The 25943-nt window shown below is 35.8% G+C and overlaps 1 protein-coding gene across 1 annotated transcript; it reads right to left on the bottom strand.

Annotated features, from left to right (window-relative positions):
* Positions 1–307: 307 nt before the first annotated feature.
* LOC121423574 (FAS-associated factor 1-like) lies at positions 308–25725 on the bottom strand. The gene is made up of 16 exons (XM_041618935.1): positions 25618–25725; positions 23300–23511; positions 22686–22885; positions 22066–22163; positions 21169–21272; positions 20549–20738; positions 19383–19475; positions 18500–18632; positions 17292–17437; positions 16333–16487; positions 13006–13142; positions 10907–10995; positions 8954–9034; positions 4643–4732; positions 3218–3433; positions 308–1925 (listed from the first exon to the last, which is right to left on the bottom strand). The coding sequence occupies exons 1-16, from the start codon at positions 25711–25713 to the stop codon at positions 1845–1847; spliced, it is 2121 nt and encodes a 706-aa protein (XP_041474869.1). The 5' UTR covers positions 25714–25725; the 3' UTR covers positions 308–1844.
* Between the last annotated feature and the right edge of the window lie 218 nt (positions 25726–25943).

Below are 25943 nucleotides of genomic sequence, written 5' to 3'. Positions count from 1 at the left end.
AGCAATGTGTGAATTAATGCTTTGCCAAAGGATGTTACTGACCTGTTCACTTACAGATTCTTTAATTGATACCTACAGTGGTGCTTAAAAGTTAGTGAACACCATCAGAAATTGCACTCCTTTATGCCGAGTGTTGAATGGAGACAACAACACTACAATGTTCGGCGAGCCCATAGAAACAAAACTATATTGAATGTAATATTTTATCACCTGACTTCCCAATTAAATATCTATAACCTGGCAGAACTTGATCACTTTTAAATATGTTCATGTTCTGGTGGGGTTCATTAAATTTTTTGCACCACTGTATATCATTACAGATTTTACCAATACATCACAGTAGAATTTCCTAAGGCATCCTCTCAAGCGATTTCCATTGACACCTGTTGTAAGCTACTGAAATCCTTGCATCTGATTGGACGAGAGCAAATTTGTCAATGAAAATAACTAATAAGATGCTTCTGAAATATTGTCCAGAATCACGTTGCCATTTTTCCAAGAAATGATCTTCCAATCTTGCTTAGTGGTCACATACTACTTACAGCCAAGGCAAGCAAGACTTTATTTCTCTTACAGCATGACTTTAACATAAAAGCCAGTTGTGGTAACGATCTCAAAATGAGTTAAATCAGAATCATTTAAAAATAACCGAAGTGTTTGTATATATGAATAACATACATGATTCTGGAAGAGAATGTGCAAAAGCTGAGATATGTGCAAAATAAGCATGGCATTCAAAAAGGTGTTAGGGTCATCTTCCAAGCAATATTATTCAATGTAGAGACACTTAGGATGGCGTTAAAAACTTTACGCACAGCAAGCTTCATAGGCTGGTACACAGGTGCTCCATTTTTAAGACCTTGTTTATTTCAAATGTTTGATGGAGATTTATTCGTCACTTTCTTCATGGTATTTTGGGTAGCAAATTTTGTCATTTTGTGCTCGCTTGAATGACATTTTTATCCCCGTAATATCTTTTGGACACTTCACTTGGATGATATTATTGTTCATTAACAATTTTACTACATAAACACCTTATTTTTTTTAAAGGGATAATCAGTCTCGAGCTAGAACAAATATATCTATTTTTGTGAGTGGAGAAATTGTAACGATTCATAATCAAGGAATGATTTTTTTCTATTCACAGAGACAAAAAAAATGAATAAAAAATTGATAAATTCGGAAGCAAAGCAAAATATGTGGTGTTTTGATTTTATTTTAATGGTTGAGTCTTAGGAAGCAATTCAAAGGGCCTGGCAAAATGAACAATCATTCAAATTTGTCCAATGTGAATGAATTTCTTTAAAATAACAGTTTTGCATGAATTAACATGAAAGTAGATTTCACATTCAATCAAGTAAAAAGGTATTGCAATAAAATGTAAATAAATGACCAGTGTGAGCAAGTAAATTAAACAAAAAATGATAGCTACCCAAAAATCAGAAACAAAATTTGAAAAGGTATCAATGTTTTTCTTTTTTAACTGCTGCTGAAAGCTAAAAGCCTTTGCAAACTGAAATAAGACTGTGCTGTGTTCCCATGAAATAATGGAGAAAACTAACAATTTCATGCAGTTATGAAATTTCTGATATTGAGTATACCAATATTGCATCCTTTAAATACTCATCCACGCTTTAGGTCTCCCGTAAAATGGAAGTATATAACGGGATCAGGTGAGATATACTCAGACAGAAGGTGCGATGCTGCTCCCTCTTTGATTCCATTGACTGCACTCTGACCTTGCTTTGATGGTCCTCGCCGGAGATGGAGGGGGGCGAAGATTTCCGTAGCAGTTCCCTTCCACAGAACATAATAACAATAACGTTGTGGGAGAGGAGCTTCCTTTAGCGTTCTTCTACAAACAAAGTCTCCTGTGGGCACAGGCCGAGCTGTTGAAGGTTTTGATGTCCATCTTCGCTTGTGAGCTGCAGTGGAGAAGGAAAGGAAGGTTGAGGTGATTTAAGATGCATTTCAATTTTATTTCCAAGTTCAATTACATTTTATTTGTCCAATACCAAAAAACCCAAAGTCAATAGAATAAAAATATATGGTAACCAGAACTATCACTGAAGGTGATTAATACCCTGCCATACATCGTTACCATGGCAATAGTTTCCAAAACATGGAAAGAATATGTCTTGCCTAGTTTTACCCCAAGACCAATGCATGAGCTAAATATCATGAGAATTTATTAAAAAACAGATCAAATAGCTCAAACCACAAAATTTTTGCCTAATTTTTTTTTTACATAAATGGTGTTTACTATAGCAACACAATTTTCAAAAAATAGAAAATAAGTCCTGCACATCTTTAATTCAAGACCAAAGTGTAAGCCAAATTTAATGAGAATTGGTTGAAAAGTTATGAAGTAATAAGAACCACAAGATTTTTACCAAATTTTTGACAAATAATGCTGTTACCATGGCAACTCGATTTCCGACACGCACACAAAATATGTGTCTCACATATCTTTACCTCGAAACCAATGAGTGAGCCAAATTTCATGAGAACTGGTGGAAAATTGATGAAGTAATTCAAACCGCAAGATTCTCACCATATGTTTTTGCTATGGTAACGTGATTTCTGACACACACAAAAAAATGTCTTGCACATCTTTACCTCAGGACCAAAGTGTGTGCCAAACTTCCTGAGAATGACCAACCGCCAGAACTTACAGAGATTCCTATACAACCCCTTGAAAGTTTGGCGGGGGTATAATAAGAGTTATGATCAAAGTGAAGCCGATGCTTTTAAGAATTTGCCCTTTTACCTAATTCAAACACTGGGCAAAATTACTTAAAAACAGAATTACAATTAATCTTATATATTTTCACTTGTGGAACCATTCTTCATCAATAGATTTCTGATACATAGATAGGGCTTTGGAATTCAAGATGCAAGAGGTAAATGGAGGAGGAAGAATAGACGATGCACTGAATCGTGCACTGTGGAGGGAGGGGTAAAGACGATTGCCGCGATTCATCGGTAAATCCGTTCAATAGGGACCAAACCAGGGTGGTGCTTCATAGAGCTGTTCGTAAGGTTACGCACAACTTTACGAACAACTGGAACATGATCTAATACATAAGTCAGCTACATAGGGATATATCATATAGCACAAGAAAGGGTCACCAGTCGTGTGTGAAGTCATGCGTAACTTACGAACAGCTTTATAAAACGGCCCTGGATTTAAAACTTGTCTACTACATGTACTTACATCTCTTTTTGGCCAGGTGGTCAGGATCTTGTGGGTATCCGAGTGATAGCCCTTGGAACCTAGGAAGACAAGCACCATCTGTAGCCTCTCAGAAGCCAGGAATCTCCTCGTCATCGTCTCACCCGTCGGAAGTCTCATCCTCAGCGTGCTGATGGGAAGGTCCGAACCCTCGTCGGGCTCGTCCGCTAGCTGCTGCTCTAGCGATAACCTTATTGCCTGGTGGTGAAACGAGAAGAAATGGGACAATAAGTCGGTGACTGAAAGACCCATAATAGAAACCTTGTCAGGCTCATTGGCTTGCTGCTGCTTTAAAGGTAAAAGACAGTAGTAGCAGCAAACGATTATTTCATGAATAAGTCTTTTAAATCAATGTTAATAGTCAAAATATCACCATACATCTAGATCTGGTACATTGATATAAACTTATCGCTGTAAAATCATGAAATCTTAGCTAAAAATCGATAATTCGATGATCACTAACACAGAAAAGCATATGTGGGACAGTGTATTAATATTGCTTCAAAAAATACCCAACATTTGATAGAATTCTGTGCCTATTTTGCTCTTTTCTCAGCAATATTGTTTTATTCATACATACATTTTTTATTCATACATGTATACAAACACTTTGGTGGTAATTTCATTGTACATCATTTTGAGATCGTTACCACAACTGGTCTTTATCTTCAATGTTAATAGTCAAAATATCACCATACATCTAGATCTGGTACATCGATGTAAACTTATAGTTGTAAAATCATGAAATCTTAGCTAAAAATCGTTAATTCGATGATCACTAACACAGAAAAGCCTATGTGGGACAGTGTATTAATATTGCTTCAAAAAATACCCAACATTTGATAGAATTCTGTGCCTATTTTGCTCTTCTCTCAGCAATATTGTTTTATTCATACATACATTTTTTATTCATACATGTATACAAACACTTTGGTGGTAATTTCATTGTAATCATTTTGAGATCGTTACCACAACTGGTCTTTATCTTCAATTTTAATAGTCAAAATATCACCATACATCTAGATCTGGTACATTGATGTAAACTTATAGTTGTAAAATCATGAAATCTTAGCTAAAAATTGTTAATTCGATGATCACTAACACAGAAAAGCATATGTGGGACAGTGCATTAATATTGCTTCAAAAAATACCCAACATTTGATAGAATTCTGTGCCTATTTTGCTCTTTTCTCAGCAATATTGTTTTATTCATACATACATTTTTTATTCATACATGTATACAAACACTTTGGTGGTAATTTCATTGTAATCATTTTGAGATCGTTACCACAACTGGTCTTTATCTTCAACAAAAACCTCATAAATAACATAAATAAATAATAAGCACATAATAACGTGAAATAAAACACCAAATGAAATTTGAAAAAAAGGGATTTCATGTTTTACCTCTTCCTCTGCCTTCTTCATCTGTTCTTCCTGTTGTTCCCGCATGATCCTCTCTCCTTCTTCTCTTTCTTGTCTTTCCTTCTCTTCTTGCTGAAAATAAAAGAAATTCAAAGCAATTGTGAGCAAGATTCAAACAGTTAACACAGGGACCTTCCTACATGTATCTGTGGATTAAAGGACAAGTCCACCTCAGAAAAATGTTGATTTGAATCAATAGAGAAAAATCAGACAAGCACAATGCTGAAAATTTCATCAAAATCGGATGTAAAATAAGAAAGTTATGACATTTCAAACTTTCGCTTATTTTCAACAAAATAGTTATATGAACGAGCCAGTTACATCCAAATGAGAGAGTGGATGATGTCACTCACTCACTATTTCTTTTTTTTTTATTGTTTGAATCATACAATATTTCAATTTTTACGAATTTGACAATTAGGACATCCTTGCCTGAAGCACAAAATGTTAAAATAATGGAATTCCACCTGTTTAGGGAGGAATGAAACTTCATTTTACATTTTTCTCTTTTTATTCAAATCAAGTTTCCTTTAAGGGCTGCCATGCGAATGCCAGAGTGAGGTGATGGTCTTGTCTGAAGATGTACTGAGCATGGAGAAATCACAAATGGGTAATTCCATACAATATTCAACATTTTTCAGTATGTCCAACTCCCATTTTTTTTCTCCATTATTGCTTTAGTTCACTTCATGAACTGAATGACAATTTTACAGAATTCCAAGAAAACAATATTGGACGTTGAAACAGGTTCCTAGGTTAAATATAAGGGCAATTCAATAAAATATTGAACCTACTTTTTTTTATATGTCTAACCCCCATTTTTCTCTCTACTTCACTCCACAAGACAGTGGCATAATGAGCCAAAAATTTTGATGTGGCAAGATATGGCGTAGGGGGCAAAATTTATTAAAAATTGCGACTGAGCGAGCAAAAATTCAGACATTTCTATTACGAAAATCTAATTTTGTAATAGATTTTGACATAAAATTCAGAAAATAATATAATATTTCACCATTCCCTCTCTACTCTTCTTTCGTTTTCTAATTTTTTCTTGGTTGTGAAAAATTTAGAGAGGGGCAAAAGCCCCACTCCACCTGCTACAAAAAAGTCCCATAATCCATGAAATATCATAACTATATATGAACAAGAAAACAGAGGCAAAACACTACAGGAAGGTCCCACATAAGATGGTTTGGAGGTGAAATCGCCCTCACATAGCAATTTGATCCATCCACAGTTTTTTTTAGATGATTATTTTGTTGACAGCTGTACGTTGCTCAACACATGTTCATAATACACAAAAAAATTTTCATGTAGAACCTCAGCATTGCCTTGGTTTCCCATTTAGGGGACATTTCGGCGTAACTGCTTCATTTCAAACTCCCAATGACCCCACACACACATGTATTTCCTGGGTATCGTATACTTTGTAAGCATGGTTATTACTCTACTAGATTTGTCAGTTTTTATAACCTTTTCTATCTCTATTCACTTTTCATTCTCTTTCTATCTCTACCCTGTATTTTAAATACCATGATTATCTTGCTCCGTGCAAATAAAAAGCAAAACAAAGCTCCTTATTTATTTTGTTAGAAACAGGATGTTGTCTTGAACTCTCACTTTTATCATCTCACTTCCTGATCATTAATATCCAGGGCCCTTTCTTACATAGAATGTTGATGAATTTTTAATCTAATACCGCTTTCACATCACGGTACGATCGGAGGAGCTTTCATACCGCCGTCAAATTTTGGTCAGTCCCAGAGCAATCTGTCGCTGTAAGTTTGATCTGCACATATTTTATGCTAAGCAAATTCATGTCACTAAAAAGAATAGGGCATTTGGATCAGTCACTGAGTATGATGTGCTGTCACATCATTGGTCGCTGAAGTACCTCTCCGACCATACATGTACAAAGCAACCGATTGTTTTTTTACCAAAACAACCGGTTGCTGAGTATGATGAAATGCTTTCACATCATGATTTCGTCGGCTGGGTACGTTCGTTGCGACCGTACCCAGCCACCGTACCTTGATGTGAAAGCAACAAAAGTCAAATAACTTGAGATTGATCTTATCCTCTTAATTATCCTATATCTGATCAATGTCAGTTTGAGTTTTATGTGAATATATCCTTGCTTTTTATAAAGACCGACAACAGGGGGGTATTGCATGTGGTCATCAATAGTTTACATTGATACTTCAAATGGCTTTGGTAAGAATCAATCTTTATGAAACACTCCCAGGTCTCACAGTTGATAACAATAATAATAAAAGATCACATTCATGACATGCCAGATGGTATTATTCCCCATCTAGGTCAGCGTATAATCATAACATGCTACCTTTCAATCCCGGATCTACAAAGTTTCACTCTAGCTATATCCATCTCTTTCAATTGAAAACATAAGTCCATGTCTTTACACTACCTTACTCAATATAGAGCTGTATATTTTTATAGGTATCTACAATATCACATGACTTTCCATTATTTTCATGTACAGGTTTAATTTCACGAATCCATGGCTAAATCATTCTCAACCCATTAAGCATATGATTTATGTTCATCATAAAAAATAGACAAACAGGGATTAATGTATCTTTAAAAGCTACTGTCCTGCTGTTAGAGAGGAAAAACTGGCCGAAGAGCAAGGATCCATCCATGAGCAGAAGAATTTGTGAAAGAATTAGTAGAAGATTGATGGTACAAACCAGAACAGACACATCTTCTGTTGTACTATTGGACAACAATAACTTCGAAGATCAAGGATTTGCTAACAGTGATCGGTATTGTAGTGAATGCAGGAGCAGGAGACTTAGTGAAAGAATTAGTTGAAGATCGATGGTAGCAAGCAAATCAGAAAAATCTACCGTCATACTATTGGATGGAAATTACTAGTCGAAAATCAAGTATTTGGAAACCATGATCAGCATTGTAGTGAATGGAGGAGCAGAAGACTGAAAGAATTAGTTGAAGATCGACGGTAGCAAGCAAACCAGACATATCTACTGTTGTACTATTTTACAGGAAAAATCTTGTCGAAGATCAAGAATTTGCTAACAGTAACAGTGATCGGTATTGTAGTGAGTGGAGGAGCATAAAGCCTTTGTGAAAGAATAATTGGAAGGTAGATAGTGGAAGACTGATGTCAATCATCCAGGCTTTAAGTCCGATTTAGTCCCTGACTAGAGGGGGTGGTCGGATTCAACTCACACAGAGATCACCCTAACCCCATCCATCCAACTTTACACTATTCAGTGCATCCCCCTCCCTCAACCTAACCCTCCTACTCTCCTCCACAACTTGCTTCTTCCATGTCTTCTTTGATCACCCCCTTCCCCTCTGACCAGCCACCTTGAACCCAGGCACCGTTCTCAAAACATGATCAACACCCTTCCTCAACTCATGCCAATTACAATGTACTCGACTCTATTCACCATTAAAAGAAAGCCTACTATTGGAGAGGAAAACTAGCTGAAGATCAAGGATTTGAAAACGGCAATCAGTATTTGAGTAAATGAAGGAGCATAAGAATTTGTGGAAGAATAGACGGAAGATTGAAAGACTAAAGACAACGCTCAACTTAACTTTGGAGTCAGTTACAACATAATGTAGGTAAGAATATTTTTTTCATATACATTGCCCTAGTGAAAGGCAAAATCTCCAGTCTATATTGTAACAGTCTGAATATAATATAATATAATGTATTATCACCCGTATCAGACATCTGAGCTGGTCACTTACAAAACCGTATCGCCCTACATTTTCTGAATATCGGGAAGGGTAGGTATATTGTTTGTATTTTCCTCGGTCTCAATGCGCGTATTTACTTTGCATGCAGAGACGAAGCAAAATATACCTTTGTATTTTCCCTGGTCTCACATCCGGGCATTTGTGGATGCGTATAAAGAGATACGCTTCATAAGGATCCGCCCACCAACAATATACGTCATAATAAAGACAACGCTGAATCCGAGCGCTTGCAAGTACGTCATAATGGTTAAGTGCAGAGCCTAGACCGATATTAACATGACACAATAGAACTCTATTTTTAAAAGAAATATCCCCATTATCATGACTTTTGCTCTAGATATCTGATTTGGATGATAATAAAAATATTGACTGGCTCTTCTTTCGGGGAACATCAAATATATTGCCCTTAAATGACCCATATTGCCCTCGTCTAAAGACTCGGGCCAATATGATTCATTTGCTGGCAATATATTTGATGTTCCCCTCAAGGCCAGTCAATATTATATAAATATAATATGATACAATATAATATAATATTACCTTTGCTCTGTCTGCTATTAATGATTCTTGGTATGCCTGGTCTTGCTCTAGCTTCAGCATCAATGACGCTCTTCTTTCTTCCTGTGTCCATGGAAATTGTTAAAGAAGGAATGAAAACATCATTTATATTAACAATTTTGAGTAATAAAGCATAACAATAGGACGCACACAGAGCTGCTAACCTTATCCTTCCTAAGACTTTTGGACTGATCAAAATTCCCTGAATTTTTCCCTGATTTGAGGCATTTTTCCCTGATTTGAGATCATTTTTCAAAAATTGAACTCGCACAGGATGTTCAGTGATACTTGATTACTCTTATGTCCAAGATTCATGAATCAGATCCATAAACTTTCAAAGTTATGATGGTAATTCAACAGATACCCCCAATTCGGCCAAAGTTCATTGACCCTAAATGACCTTTGACCTTGGTCATGTGACATAAAACTCATGCAGGATGTTCAGTGATAAGTGATTACTATCATGTCCATGTTTCATGAATCAGATCCATAAACTTTCAAAGTTATAATGAGAATTCAACAGATACCCCCAATTCGGCCAAAGTTCATTGACCCTAAATGACCTTTGACCTTGGTCATGTGACATAAAACTCACGCAGGATGTTCAGTGATAATTGATTAACCTTATGTCCAAGTTTCATGAACTAGGTCCATATATTTTCTAAGTTATGATGACATTTCAAAAACTTAACCTCAGGTTAAGATTTTGATGTTGATTCCTCCAACATGGTCTAAGTTCATTGACCCTATTAAAATGACCTTTGACCTTGGTCATGTGACATGAAACTCTAATAGGATGTTCAGTAATACTTGATTAACCTTATGGCCAAGTTTCATGAACTAGGTCCATATACTTTCTAAGTTATGATGTCATTTCAAAAACTTAACCTCAGGTTAAGATTTGATGTTGATGCCGCCGCCGTCGGAAAAGCGGCGCCTATAGTCTCACTCTGCTATGCAGGTGAGACAAAAACAAGTTGAATGCCTCTGGCAGTCTCGCCTGCATTACACAATACGATATAGCAGCAGTGCTGGCTTTGAAAACAGCTGATGAATAGTTATTCACAGAAGAAAACACTAATGTGATAATAAAATATTATGTCCATTGACCATAAACATGTGACCTAAGACATGTGCAAAACAATCATTCATACTTGATTACCCTTATGTCGATGTTTCATGAGCTAGATCCATAAAATTTCAACGTTATGACGACAATTCCTCAAATACCCCCAACATGGCCAGTTTGTTGACCCTAAGTGACCTTTGACCTTAATCATGTGACCTGAATCTCAAGCAGGATCTTCAGTGATACACTATTATCCTTATGTGTAAGTTTTATGAACTAGGTCCATATACTTTTTAAGTTAAACCTTGGTTAAGATTTCAATGTTGACAATGCCGCCACTGTTGGAAAAGCAGCACCTACATGTATAGTCTCGCTCTGCTATGCAGGCAAGACAAAAATTGTGGAAAGTATTTCCAACATTTTAATACATGAACGATTGGTGTAATATGAATTTATGCTTTTGGTATTCATTGTTTGATTTCTTAGGTATTTTATTTTTACTCTCACAAAATTTATTATAGAATATTATCCAGGGTTTGATTTGAAAATGTAACTCAAATTATTTAGGATGCCAAATCAGCAGTTTGTAGCAATTAATGACATTGACTATTTTCCATTCTTTAGACACAAACTTGCGCAAAATACATTTTTTTTTTGGGGGGGATAAACTTTTAGTCAACTCGAAAACATACCATGATCTCATGAACCTTTGTTCAATTTGCATACAGTTGGTACCAGAGATGCATGAGATCTGAAAGCATTTACACTCATGGAACTACCATGAGGGGGGGGGGGGATTGCAGAGCCTATAGAGAGTGAGAGAACGAGAGAGAAAGAGGGATGGAGGGAGAGCGTGAAGGACATACCTCTTGTACAACATCTGCTTGTTGCTGTTCTGAGAAGAAGTCCACTGCTTGTATTAGACTCGTCATTAATTCATCAAGGGATAGGTTACCTGCAGGTATTATATGACGGGTTCAAGATTATAGCCAATCACATGCACTTATACTAGTCTGCAGTCACACATCAGAGTCTGAAGTACCAAGACTTTATTCACTATGTACTGTGGCTGCCTCTCTTATTTGATACAAAGTTTTGAGTCCAGTCTTTACTCTGGACATGGGGGATTTTAAGTTTATTGTTGACCTTTTGGTGTTGGTGTTAGGTCAATTTTTACACGATTATAACACCAAACACATGGCAAAAGCAATTTTGTGTCTCGCCCACTTGTGAAAATAACCAGAAATATCTTGATTTGCGAGGACGGGCAAGAGAATTATATCAACTTCATTGTGAAATGACTGGGTTGGAATAACACTTGTCATAGGAGCCTTGCATGTAAACTCTAATGTTGACTTGAAAATGACCTTTGACTTTACCATGTGACCTCCGACTGCAGCATAACATGCAGGTCCCCCAAGTCCATCGACCATCCAAGTTTGGTTGAAAAGTGACTTACGGTTGCAGAGTTAGGTGTCATAAGAGAGTCTTGCATGTAAACTTTAATGTTGGCCTGAAATGACCTTTGACCTTACCATGTGACCTCCGACTGCAGCCTAACATGCATGTCCCCCAAGCCAATCTAACATCCAAGTTTGCCGGAAAGTGACTTACAGTTGCGGAGTTAGGTGTCATTACAAGTTTGTGATGGACGGACGACATTTGGATTCCTAATTTTCGCCTTCACCTCTGGTGGGCGAGACAATAAAATGAAGATGGTCCCGAAAAGTCACTCACTAGTTGTTGAGATGTCAATAATGTGATCTGAATCAGTTTCACAAACTTTGAATACGTTTTGGAGCTAGGGGAAGCATTTCAAATTTCAACACCGGACTTGAAATCACCCATGGTGTAATTGGTTTAAGTGTCAGATATGAGACTGTGCTTGCAGACTACAATTTGATCTTTATCTATTTGATTTGATTTTATATTGTCTTTCTTTCATCAACATCATCATCAACATCATCATCATCATCATCAACAACATCATCATCATCAACATCATCATCATAATCATCATCAACATCATCATCATCATCATCATCATCATCATCTTCATCATCAACATCATCAACATCAACATCATCATCATCATCATCAACATCATCATCAACATCATCATCATAATCCTCATCTCCATATTATCATCATTATTCCATGAAGGGATGAAGGGGAGGGGGGGGGGGTTCTAGAGGGATTGTGGAATTAGCACATTTTAGCACAGTATGAGACTTGTATCATATGGCATATTATCACCCGTATCAGACATCTGAGCTGGTAATTTACAAAACTGTATTGCCCTACATTTTCTGAATATCCGGAAGGGATAGGTATATTGTTTGTATTTTGCTCGGTCTCTGTGCGCATACTGACTTTGCATGCAAAGACGACGCAAAATATACCTTTGTATTTTCCCTGGTTTCACATCTGGGCATTTGAGTATGCATAGAAAAAGATACGCTTTATAATGATCCACGCAGCAACAACGTATGTCAGAATAAAGACAACACTGGATTCGGGTGCTGAATATGCGTCCCTAGAGACGCGATCTTACAATTACAAGTACGTCATAATGGTAAAGTGCAGAGCCTGGCCCCTGGTATAAACATGACACAGAAGAACCATATTCTTGAGAGAAATTTTATCAATTTTCTTGATTTTTGCTATAGATGTCTGATTTGGATGATAATGAAATATTGACTGGCTCTTCTTTAAGGAAACATCAAACATATTGCCCTTAAACGAACCATATTGCCCTCATCTAAAGACTCAGGCCAATATGATTATTTCGTGGGCAATATATTTGATGTTCCCCTCAAGGCCAGTCAATATTATATAATTATTTCTGACCCTGATTTTACTGACATAGCACAAAGAGTTGCAATTAAACGTGACTACAAAAATGAAACCCATGTTGAAATATACATCCAATCAAAATGGCGTATTAAGGACTTGCAATCAATACCTTGTAATACTGAGAAGACTTCTGTATTCGATCGTATCCTCATGACCAATAGTAACAAAGGAAACTTATCCTGCTGTAAATTCTTTAACGTTGACGCTGTAACACTACCAAATATTTTTGTGCATACTGTTAATAACCTGTCATAAAAAAATGGGATAATTATTAAATGAATTAGGAAAACTAGAATAAACATTTTTTTAAAGTTTCATGTGGTGATACTTCAAAAATAGGAACCAACAGAAACGGTTAAGGACATTTTCAAAAAATTACCATTGTTTGTAGAAAAAAAAATCAAATGTAATCAAGGAAAAGTTTTGAAAAAAGAAGAAATCCATCAAAGTCGATGAGGGAAAAGTTAGGATTAGATAACAAATAAAGCATTTCAATTTCAAAAACATGTGCTGTCTAAACCACCTCCTTAGTCTCTGAATATCTAATTTTGCAATGTAAGTAACACACAAGTACATGTATGATCATATTCAATTTAAAACATTCCAAATCGGAAATTATTTGTGTACTTAAGAGGATTTCTTTTCTTACCTGAATAAAATATCTTTAGAAACCAGCTGATTAATAAAAATTTAAAGCACACTTAGCGAAAAAAAGTTTTGATTAAAGCCAACATAAACCCGCAAGTGGTGTAGCGGTTCTGACTCTCGCCTTGTAATCAGAGGGTCGTGTGTTCCACTCCCATCATGGCCTAGCGCCCTTTGGCAAGGCGTCCATCCACACTTTGCCACTCTCACCCAGGTGCTAATTGGGTACCGGTAGGAAACAACCGTCATTGTGGTTGGTTTAGCAAGTTTGCGCCTAACAGGCTACTTGGAATGCTATGAATCCAGTGACCGGGTAATAATAATTGTGAAGCGCTTTGAACAGTCGTAGATTGATAAAGCGCTATATAAATGCCAATTATTATTATTACTCAAACATGGCCAGGTTCCTAACCCATAATGCATCATTCTGAGTAGGGTAGTCGTGTAATCTAGGCCCAATTCAATGACAATTCACTACTCAATACAATCATGTAGTAAAACACTTTAGCTTCCCTTTTCAATTAGACTGATTTGTTCTCAGTTTGATTGACAATTATTAAAAAAAAATATAGAGAAATATACAGTGGTGCTAGAAAGTTAGTGATCCCAACCACGAAAGGCAATCTTTCATGCTGAGTGTTGAATGTAGACAACAACATTTCAATGTTCGGCAAGCCCAGAGAAACTAAATTCATTGAATGTTATAATTTTATCACCTGATTTCACGATTCTTATGGAATTAGATTTTCACAATTAAATATCTACAATATATAATTTATCACCTGATTTCACAATTAAATATCTACAATATAGAACACTTTTTTAAAAGTATGTTAACTTCCTGTTGGGGTTCACTAACTTTTTAGCACCACATCAGGGTTCCCACGGAAATTTGAAAACAGAATTCCATGACTTTTCCCTGACTTTTCCATGACTAAATTGCTGCTTTCCATGACTTGATTTCTGGCACCGTTTCCAAAATCAGACACATTATGATGGCCTCCATAACCTCCCCTCTCAACCATCCATTCCACCCACTACCTTACTCATGACAGGTACATCTACATGTATTATCATTGGTATGTGGTCTGTTTCTGACCAGGGTACAGTACCATTTTCGTTTCACCAACATCAAGTTTCAAAATTGTCTTGAACACAAACTCATGTAATTTCTTGAACTGACAGATTTCCATGAACTATTTCTAAATTTTCAGAGCATAGCATGCAGATCTTGTCACAAAAGTGAATTACAATACATGTAGATGTAAATGTCAAATTTTCCAGGCATATTGAAATTAGGATCCTGAATTCACCTTTCCTACAAAACTTCTACATAAAAGTCATTGAATTCTGTTTTCAAATTTCTGGGGGAACCCTGAATTATATGAAGATGAAACACTTTACATATGTCACACATGAGCCAATTATTATAACAAAAGAGTGACATTTGAGTTTTACAATAAGGTGACATGAAAAAAAAGGCTAACAAAGACATCCTCATCCTAAAATTCTCAACATAGTGCTGCATTTCACTCTACATTACAAAAAAATGAGGCCATTTCTGATAAAACTTGAGGACACCAGCTAAATTAACAAGTGTATTTCTGTATATGCTCCAAAAATAATGAGGATATCTTGAAAATTTGACATTTGATGCCTATTTTGGTATTTCATTAAACTTCATTTTCAAGTAATTTTTCCAGAGAGGACACATTACTTGACACTAAAATAGCAATTGAAACATCTTGTATAACTAAGAGATTCAGAACCTTTTGAATGTATTGTGTTCTGATAGCCATGCTGGTAGTGCTTGATAAGTTGTGACTTGATATGTCAACTAATTGCCATGAATGTTGAGTAAAATTGTACAAACCTTGAAATTTAAATTCTCTAAAAAAAACTAAGAACGCAAAACTGGTTACAAAATGTGACATATTAAAAATACATTGACTGATTAACATCTTATATCATTGCAAATAAGATGAAATTTTCTGTAGTCTGGTTGTCCCAATTTAATGTCAGGAGCAATCAATTTATTCATGGCCATGAGTATTTTGAGTGAGGAATGTGGATTGTGGCTGTGTTATACATGTATTCACAAAAAACTCTTTTATTAAATGTTATTTCAAACTTGCTAGCCCCAACACTAAGTCATCTTGGATTTTTGAACATACAGACAACTGACTGGTCTTGTAACTAACCCTAGTGTATTACTTGACCCTTTAAACCATGGTTTAGACACCAAACTCATATTCTCCAGACAGATATTGTACAAACTATGTCCTTTTATTAAAAAAAAAGTAACTAACATCAGACATTTTGAACTCCATTTTTGGAAGCCATCTTGGAATTTGAACATACTAGACCAATGAGTGTCATTGTAACTTGTCCTTATATATAATTTGACCCTTGAAACCATAGTTTAGACACCAAAATCATATATCACCAGTGGATATAATTAAGTATGAGAGAACTTTGCGAGACACGACAAAACGGAAAGCTGCCATAGCCATGAGGTAAATGCAATTCCATGACTTTTCCATGACTTTTCACAAATTTTCCAAATTCCCTGACTTTTCCCTGACTTTCCAGGACCACAAATTTTTCAAGGATTTTCCAGGATTTTCCATGACCGTGGGAACCCTGACCACTGTATATTTAAAAAAAATAAAGATATACAATAATTTTAAGACTAGCTTTTCATCACTCACAGTCAATGAAGGACCCCACACAGTAGTCATCACTTCGCTCTCGCTTTAAAAATTAAAAGTGGTCATGATATCCTACTTACCTTTCTCTATTCTTTGGACTTGTCATGTCCCATGCCCATGTGACAAAGTTTTGATTGAGAAAGTTGGCTATACTATCAGAACACATCAATTGGCTACAGAAAACATTGCTTTGTACGCTCTTGTCATGGTGGACATAGACTGCTAATAGTTTCCTCTGTAGATACAAAAAAAAATATCATTAATTAACAATGATATGGCTTTCAGGTCCCATTTGTTACCAGTATCGGTGCTACTTTGTGAAGAAGTAGCATCATCATTTATTGCTTCAAAAGGTGAAAAAAGCGACTTTGGAAAAGCACTTTTAGTTGATATTCAAAGTGTGTTGCAATCAAATAGTCCTAAGCAGAGATATTCAATGATTCTTTTCAGTCACAGATATATTAAAAGTTTCTACATGATTCTATGTTAATTTTAAATTCTTGTCTTAATGAACAATATCTTATACAGGGCACATTGAAGTTCAGAATATATTTTAAACACCTTTGTGAGTTTAAGCAATAAAAAGCTATGGTTTTTCAACAAGTACAATTCCAATCTCATTGAATGGTATTCTCAAAACATCAAATAAATTATAAAGCATGATTTGATTTGGCCACATCAAACTCTGAAACCATCCACAGATATCAATTAATATTGTAGCCAGTTTTCCCCATACAATGAGTAATGAGAAGTAGAAAATAATAATTATAATTGATATGCACTTCATAGCATATAATCTTTGTCAGGAATATCAATAAATGGAAATGAACACAAACGTTCTATACATGAAGAACTATATACTTTCAGTCTGGACTTGGGTTTTGATTGGTCGAGAAGCACTGGTTTCTGACAGTTACTATAGCAATTATCAGAGAATTACTATTTTGTTAGTGCTGACAAGCTTCATGAAATGGTGCCATGATGAGAAGTCAAAACAAATGTAAAATTGCAGAAAATAGAATATTTGCTGAATACTCACATCTTTGGCTGGAACATTAAAAGCTTCTTTAATTGCATCCTCTAACGGCCCCATGTAGAAACTTGGATGCGTGTTGCCATAGCGACCAGAAAATTCTTGTGAAAAATGTATTAACGATTCTGTCGCATCCTCCAGGTCATCGGGTACTATATTCAGCATAAGTGAAAGAGAAAGATATTTTTTTCAAAAATAAATTCTGAACAATATATATCATTACCTAAATTCTGAACAATATATATCATTATTACCTACATGCAGTATAAGGGAGTTTCAGTAGTGCATTAAAAACCATGTATTTTGGCGGGTCTGCATAATTATCCTGTGCAGTAAGAGAGCACATTGCCTAAAACACCAATATCTACTGAATTTGTCAAAGGCTTATGTACAAAACTTGGTGTGCAATATAGTGCTATATTGCATCGTCTCCATGAATGAGCAAATGTGTGAAATAGAAAACTTATGCAACAAGCAATCTAATGTGAAGTGCAATGATACTTACTGATGCCATGAATCTGAGCTACTATAAGTTCTCTGAAATTATTTTATAAGATAGGCCCCTATTCCCTGATTATGATAAATGATATGATTTTCTCAATCACAATTTTTTCGGGGTATAGATATATATATATATATATATTATTAATGGAATACCAGAAATATTCCACAATATTGCACTCATCTTCTATTCATGCAATTTCTCGTATCGATGCATATCAGTGAAGTCACACTGGCCCGAATTCACAAAGGTGGTTTTGAAAACCCACGGTCGAATCCATGGTTAATGCAGATTTCCTGTATAAATTACACTTAATTTAGCATGTGCATAAAAAATGTCCGATGCTGATATATGCTTTTTTCAGTGCGCCAAATTGACGCCTGTTACCATGGTTAGATATGCTATTTTATTCATGAGTCCACTGTTTGAAGAGTGGACTCATTAATTAAAAAACAGTGGACTCGTGAATAAAATAGCATGGATATCCACGGCAACAGGCATCAATATGCCGCACTGTGACAAAAGCTGGCATCAGCATTGGACATTTTTTAATATACCTGGTAAATGAATGCATAAACCATGTACTCAACCGTGGGTTTTCAAAACCACCTTTGTGGATTTGGGCCATTAAGGGCACAACTTGCATACATATTACAAAAAGCACAACTTAGATGGTGGCACATTGTGAGTGAAACTGAACAGGGTTACTCACATAGAGGCCCGTCTCTGTGCGATGAACTGTCTGAACCAAACATTGCATGGTCATCGAGGTCCATCACCTCCTGGGCATCGTCGTACTCGTCGCTATCACTGCTGTCGTTCCCTGCGTCTATGCTGGCTCCACCCTGAATGGTGGGGGGGGACAAATAAATGCACTCCTTACATTGGCTTTAGAGTAGATTATTAAAGGGGGAGGGTGAAAAATCTAGATATGGGAAAAATGGAGAAGGAAATGCAAGACATAGGGGGTGTTGCAAGAAAATATTTGCAATCAACTGCAAATAATCTGTTGCAATTTTACAATTGATTGATCACTTTTAACTACAAAAAATCAGATTACACTCCTTGTTTTCATGGAGCAGATTAGCAATCAATCCCAAAATTTGTAATAAATTGCACGGCATATGCTTAATTTCAGGGACGAAAATATACTTGACATTGATCGCAAGTTTCTTGCAACGCCCCATTAGAGAAAGAAATGGTGGGGGAGAGGGGGAGAGAGCAATGGACAGAGAGTACAGATTGACATAGCTGGAAGACAGAAATAAATATTCTAAGGGGAATAAGAAAGAGAGAGAGAGAAAGAAACTAGATGTGCTAGATTAGATACAATTCTCTTTTAATTCATGTAAACAAAATATGAATTTCAGACTAAATTAACTGATTTATAATGTCTTTTTAGTCTTTACCATTAAATGCAAACACAAGTTCCACACTGTCGGGCCAGTCAAAGAATTCTATCCAGTCCATTAAAAGGATATAATGTCATAAAAACAGCAAGATTTGTGATTAGAAATATTTTTTAGGTGTAAAACAGAAAAAATTATATGCATACCAATACATTATAGAATCTATAGATGGTATATGAGGCTTACCTGAGACCTATTATTTTGATGTTCATCAGCTGGTAATCTCTTGAATGATAGGATGTGACGAGGGAAATCAATACCTGAAGCTGCTAACGTAAGCTGAAATAGAAGTACAATAAATTTACTTGAATATTGCATAATAAAAAAAAGGAAACTTTGCAGTCTGCTCTATCAAATATAATAATAATAATAATAATATATGGTAAAAATAATAAGAAGAAATATCTTATTATTTGTGTTTTTCACAATACAAGCACCATCGATGATCATTATCATAAGCGGAGCCCAAAGGTTCGACCTCTTTTTCCTTAGACATTTGAGATGGCATGCACCACGTGTAAGAATAGAAAAATAAGAGAAATGTTGAACCGAACGATGATTCCCAAGTGCAGGGAAATGTAGATTAATAATCAGTAGAATTCAAGTGAGATCATAGGAAATCTGTAGTGTTAAATGAATTTTGCAATCACTTTGGCAGAGAAACACATCTACAGTTGAGGCCAGAAGTTTACATACACCCAGGAAAATCAAAGAAAAGTTGAAACTTGCCAAACATCATAAAAGTTACTGTATCTTATAAAATATTTGTGCTATCATGACGAATTTGATATCAAACAAATGAGTATGCCATGCCCCTTCATCACATTGCTTTGTCATCAGGAGCTGAAAAATATTTAGGTGTCATTTTTTCCACAAACATCTTCATACTTTAGACATATTAAAATTAAACCCTGACAAAAACATTTCATGTTTATGCTAGTTACCTCTGAAAACAAACATTTCAGATTAAACTTTTTGTTCAGTGGTGACATATCATGATCGAAAACGTAATATAAATCATAGATTTGGCCTTTATATATTTGTATGAAACAATGTTTAAAATCATAATGAACAATAGAATACATTTGGCACGAATATTATTCGTCTTCTTCAAAGAAATTCCACCTAAAATATACTTCAATCTCAACAGCATTCCAATCATGTGAAAGAGCATAATATGCTCTTTTATTTGATATCAAATTCGTCATGGTAGTATTTATATTTCTGAAGATACAGTGAATTTTTCGATGTTTGGCAAGCGAACAAATTTCACTGAATTCCACGGGTGTACGTAAACTTCTGGCCTCAACTGCATATGCTTTTGATATCTCTTCCAAATACTTCATACTTACTGTGTCCATATCATTAGGCCACCCTATCCATTCTTGTCTTCTAGGCTGGATATTAGTCAATGCAAATATACCCTGCTTGACGTCCAGAATAGTCTTGCAGCCTTCGTATCTTAGATTATATACTGTGTTTTCATCCATATCGGTAATGACTAGTTCTGTATGCCTCATGAGTCGCTCTGGAAATGACAGCCTGGAAGCAAGAAAAATATTAGCTTTGGATTGAGACTATACTTCAAGTCACATGACCATTTCTTTCAAAGGTTGCATATTAACGGGTACGACAGGGATCTATCGTAGAGGATGCTTCATCAAATCCTCCATTCACAAACATCAATTTTTCTATGAATTACATGTGTATGATGAACTGTATACAGTTCACAATCATTTAGCATAACTCGATGCAACTGTGCTCAACCCGAGGTGAAGTCAAGAATTTTTTAACCAAACAATTTGGAACCTCTTTGTGATCTAAAGAGTACTGCTAATTCATGTTCTTAACCCAAATACCTACACTACTTCAAAAAACATAAACCTGCACTTTGAATTATCTACAACCTAGTCCCACATGTACATATCCTTGTCATGCAAAACATCCATGACTTCAATAAAATAATACATACTCATCTCCATTAGAGGAGCAAGGCTGGAGTGCTTCCCCTGCAACTGTCGGAGTGCTTAGAGTCAGACTAACTTCAGCGGGAAGGTTGAGAGTAGATAGAGTTGTCTGTCACAAAAAAAAATAAAAAGAAGACAATTTCACTGTATATGAAATGTTGACATGTCTCTATTTTCATAATTACATTCAAGATTATATTAATATGTGTTTAATCTGGTATATCATAATCAAGAGGTATAGAAAGTAGGCCCGAGTCTTTATGTTGATTTTGAAAAACCTTTAAACACTATTAATAAACGAGCAGGTAAGTTTAACCAGCAGGGGTTAAAAAAAAAAAACCTTCCTCAAAAGTTGCTGAAATGTCACATTTCATATATGTACATCTATGAAATGGCCATCAATTTCCTAAATTTCCCTGAAATTAGTATTGTGTAGTTGGAAACTATCAAGGAATGAAGAATATTTTCTTCTTTCTTGACTCTGAAAGATCATACTACCACTTAATGTCACACTAGATGAACTAACATGTATATATACGGGGCCACAATAAAAACATGCCAAACTCAGGCAAAAAAAAATTACGAGAATCTTAATTATAGAACTGAACTAACAATTTGTGCCAGTATAGATGCCAAGACATTAAGAAAAAAGTTATTGAATCACTGATACTGAACATATTTATGCATTTCTGGTCATTTTCTCGACTTGAAAAATAAAATGTAAGTCTAATTCTTATCATTGTCATTGCTGGTGTGTTACATAATAGAAAGTGGAAGTGATTTCTATAGACTTTTCATGTATCTACCTCTTTTACTTGGTCTTTAGGGGCACTTTTATAGGTTTCAGGGAAAAAAAATCATCTCGGGGCCCTTTTTCACTGATTGGTACATTTGCAACTCACCTCATCACTTGGTAAAGGTGATCTATTATCCCATCCTGACAGATAGAGGGCGATCTTTGGTATATTCAGCTGCTTTGAGAGTAGGTCTTTTAAATGATCTATTAGGGAGAAAAAACAATATGAAGGGGTTGAATCATACAAATGATACCTAACATTCATCATACTACAAATATCTCAGTATGACTGGTCAAAGTTTAATCACATGATAAAAATGTAAATGAAGTTCAATGATCAATCACCAAATAGTACGATACACTTTGATGTCTTGTTATTTCACTTCTTGTCCTCAGCTTTGAGACAGCAATATAGGTGATCAATGTATATTTTGAATTTTACACATTTCAATTCAGCCTTTGGCTTGGACGCATGTGTTAATTAACCATTTCTCAATTGAACTAAATTGAATCAAGTATGGACAAGATCAAAGTTCAATCTATTCTTTTATTGCGTTTTTTTCTCAGATAAACATACTCTGTACTTTCCTACATGAAGTGTGCTATACTACCTTTTCCGTCCATAAATGTACAAGGAGCATAAATAAGTTTACACTCCACAATAATAGAATAATTCTATTAAGACCATACGAGATCAGCAATCAGTCAATATAATACAAGTCTCACCAACTTTGTGTTCATCTGTGACTGATAATGTGATGACCTTTCCCCTGTGATTGATGCTAAATTGGATGAAGCGAGGTCTTCTGAGGGAGGAAAGAGTAACAGGAGAGGGGATGAAGGGGGATGAGGAGGGACCGGAGGAGGGACCAGCGGTGTCAGAGAAGGTGGGCTGTATGGTGGAGTCTATATCTTCAACCACGGGCCTGTGAGGAATGAAAGAGAGATACCAATTATCACAGAGAAACTATGGATTTTAATATTTCTGTAAACATGTGAAACAAATTTCACATTATCAAATGCACTGTTGCTCAGTGTAACCACACACAATTTTTTCCTCAGACCACGATTACTTTTCTTGTTAATTTGAAAACATACTCAGACCAATGTTTTAATGCATCACTTCAGCAGTCAATGTGCAAAACACCTTGTACAGTATATAAAAACTTTTCATTTCATTTGATTTTGGAGACAAAGGAAGTGCTACATGAAACAAAATATCAGTTAATTTTCATTCGTAACTTTCTCTCAGCCAATCAGGTGCAAGGTTTTTGCTTGCTTTTCACAGTATAGCAATCACTATTTGTTTCATGAAATTCTGCTAGGGTATGAACACCTACTCTTGAGCATCCATGGGGATCTCTGAAAAGGCAGAGCGTCCCTGAACGCCACTCTCATCCTGCCCGCCGCCTCTGCTGCCACCTCCACCACTGCTACTGCTGCCACCGTCACCCTGTGCACTGAACACTGAATTGATAGCACCCGTAAGATTCCAGTCATTCTGTTCCAGGTGGGCAAGGCACTCCATAAAGTCCACGATACCCGTACAGGCCTGTAAAGGAAGGACCATAAATAAGGTAAACAGATAAAAGTCTCGGAGCATAATGGCATGTAGCTTATGCTTGGCAGGCCAAACATTTAGTAATGTCTAATACATGTACCTAGTATATTTGTAATAGGCCAACAGTCGATCATATCAAAAGCAAATGGCAAATTAAGAACTACATGTAAGGCATCCAGCCTAATGAGCCTATCTAACATTCATATTCAACTTGCACATGTGAGACAGGCTGAATCATGGATAGCATTTCTTTTTTCATGAAGAACTTGGTCTTGAATTCACATATCGCTATGTCATGTGACATTAGACCACTCAATCTCTCCAATACTTTCTAAAAAATCAATGTAACTGGGAACAAATTTCATTTCATTTCATTTCAAATTGTTGAGTAAAAAACTAGGGCATTATCTTAAAATAAATCAACAATGCATTTTTTCATTTATTCAACCACTGATGCATAACATTCTAATCACTGCACTTAGCCTTGTTGTAATACTAAAAGGGTGTCTGGAAAAAAAATATTTTGCTTAGATCTATCAAAAAAAATAAAAAAATAAATATGCCTTTGACCTTTGTGGATTTGAAGAGAAAAATAAAATTTCAGAATACCAGAAATGTAGAAAAATTTCAATTAATGACTGCAAACACGAAGAATGAAATCAGATAGATTTACAGCATTTTCCTGCCACGGAATAGGCCGCTGTGTAGTTAGTATGGGACACACACAAATCATTTTTTTTTTAGATTTTGAGAGCTGTTAAAAATCTATTCTTGATTAAAAAGACTTGTCCACAGAATAACAGATAGAAGATTTGACACTCTTTCTGATGGCATGTTTTTTTTTTTTTTTTTTTAATTAGATCTGTGAGAAAGTGAAAAAGTTGTGCCAAATCGAAATTCAATTTTCCCAGAGTAAATGCATGGGAAAATTGAATATTGGTTTGGCAATCTCAAAAGACACAATAATAAGGGTTTGCGAAGGTCGTAATTCTAGATTGTGGGCCAAGTAAAAACAATGGTCAGAGGGTCAACTCGTCATGCTCATGCCATGCATGGGCGTATAACCATACTAATTTTGGCCATAGAAAGATGAAATTTGTCACCTCTCTGTGTTAGGGTTGCTGAAGCCACACTAAAAAGTGTCCGAATAAAGCAGGCTGATTTGGGCAACTGTGGGGGGGGGGGGGGGGGGGAGTGGCACAAGCCAACTTCAGCCTGCAAGAAAAATGGGAAAGAGTTCCATATGCAGCCCCACCAAAAATAACAAAAGATTGTTGAGACTTCCAGTTCATTCACTTCAGATTTTTCTATCACTTTTTTTACGCTTACTTACCTTAGTTGGGACTCGAACTCACCTCGATTTATCTGCAGTCAAGACCTTTCCCGCTACGCTAGCGAGAAGCGCTGATACCGGAAGAGGTATTTTAACGATTATCAGCCAATAGTTTGACTATTTTGGTATGCATTTCCACTCCCCCATCATATATGTTCTATATTAGGGCTAGATATATTATTCTGAACCTTCTCCATGCTTTTATTTTCAATTTTACTGGGGGGTGCATATGGAACTCAAGTCTTACCGAAAAGTCTGATTATTTACTGATTGACTTTCTTCAACTGATAATATATTAATATTTTGAATTGAATTTATTAACAAATTCATGTATTACTGTCAGGTACAATTACAAGGAATAGCACATCACATATAAACAAAACATTTGGTAATTGGAGCTAACATAATAGCAAGATGCTAATCGAGGTTAGCCCCAAATAATGTCATTATCATTAAGAGGCAGACTTACAATACATTGCAAGTCCGCGGCCGCGGTGGAGTTCCTGAGCCTGCAGATGCAGAGCATCGCACATCGAAGTTTGACTTTGATTCTAATGCTGTGTCATGCGCTATGCAATTGCCATTGCACAGAGCGAGACGAGAAAATCTAGAATGATCAACTTCACTTTACGAAAACTACACTTTAACATAACTAATACTTGAGTTGTATAATCCTTGCACTACAAAAACAATACAGGATACTATAAATCTGGTTATAACATGAAATAAAGCTGTAATTGACACAAACTCAACCAGTCTTATACCTGAAAATTCGCCAGGATCTCATCTCTGTTCGCCGCCATTGTTGTTGATGTCATAGATTGGAGCATGCGCCGTGGAGCGATTTGCCAGCTGATCATTTCTTGACGAGTCGAGTCGAGACAACGACACAATAAAGAGAATATGACGTCATACCACTATTGTTTAGGCTGCCAATGTTTACATTATTATTAATGCAGATGTTACAGGAATCATAATCTACTCGATCAATTATTCCTTTGCTTCTAATTAAAACAATGTGCATTAGAATCAGAATATATGCATTGCATTACATTTAAATAGACCTATAATGTTAACCATATTAAGCAAT

This window comes from Lytechinus variegatus, chromosome 11 (genome assembly GCF_018143015.1).
Source record: "Lytechinus variegatus isolate NC3 chromosome 11, Lvar_3.0, whole genome shotgun sequence".
In the NCBI taxonomy this organism is placed as follows: Eukaryota; Metazoa; Echinodermata; class Echinoidea; order Temnopleuroida; family Toxopneustidae; genus Lytechinus; species Lytechinus variegatus.
This window is presented reverse-complemented; position numbering and strand designations above follow the sequence as displayed.

Excerpts from the sequence above, each read along its gene's own strand:
- LOC121423574 (XM_041618935.1), bottom strand. The coding sequence starts at position 25,713 with ATGATCAGCTGGCAAATCGCTCCACGGCGCATGCTCCAATCTATGACA. Across the intron at positions 13,143-16,332 it reads AGTCCAAAGAATAGAGAAAG|GTTATTAACAGTATGCACAA; the intron begins GTAAGTAGGATA and ends TTTTTATGACAG. Across the intron at positions 4,733-8,953 it reads TAATAGCAGACAGAGCAAAG|CAAGAAGAGAAGGAAAGACA; the intron begins GTAATATTATAT and ends TTTTATTTTCAG.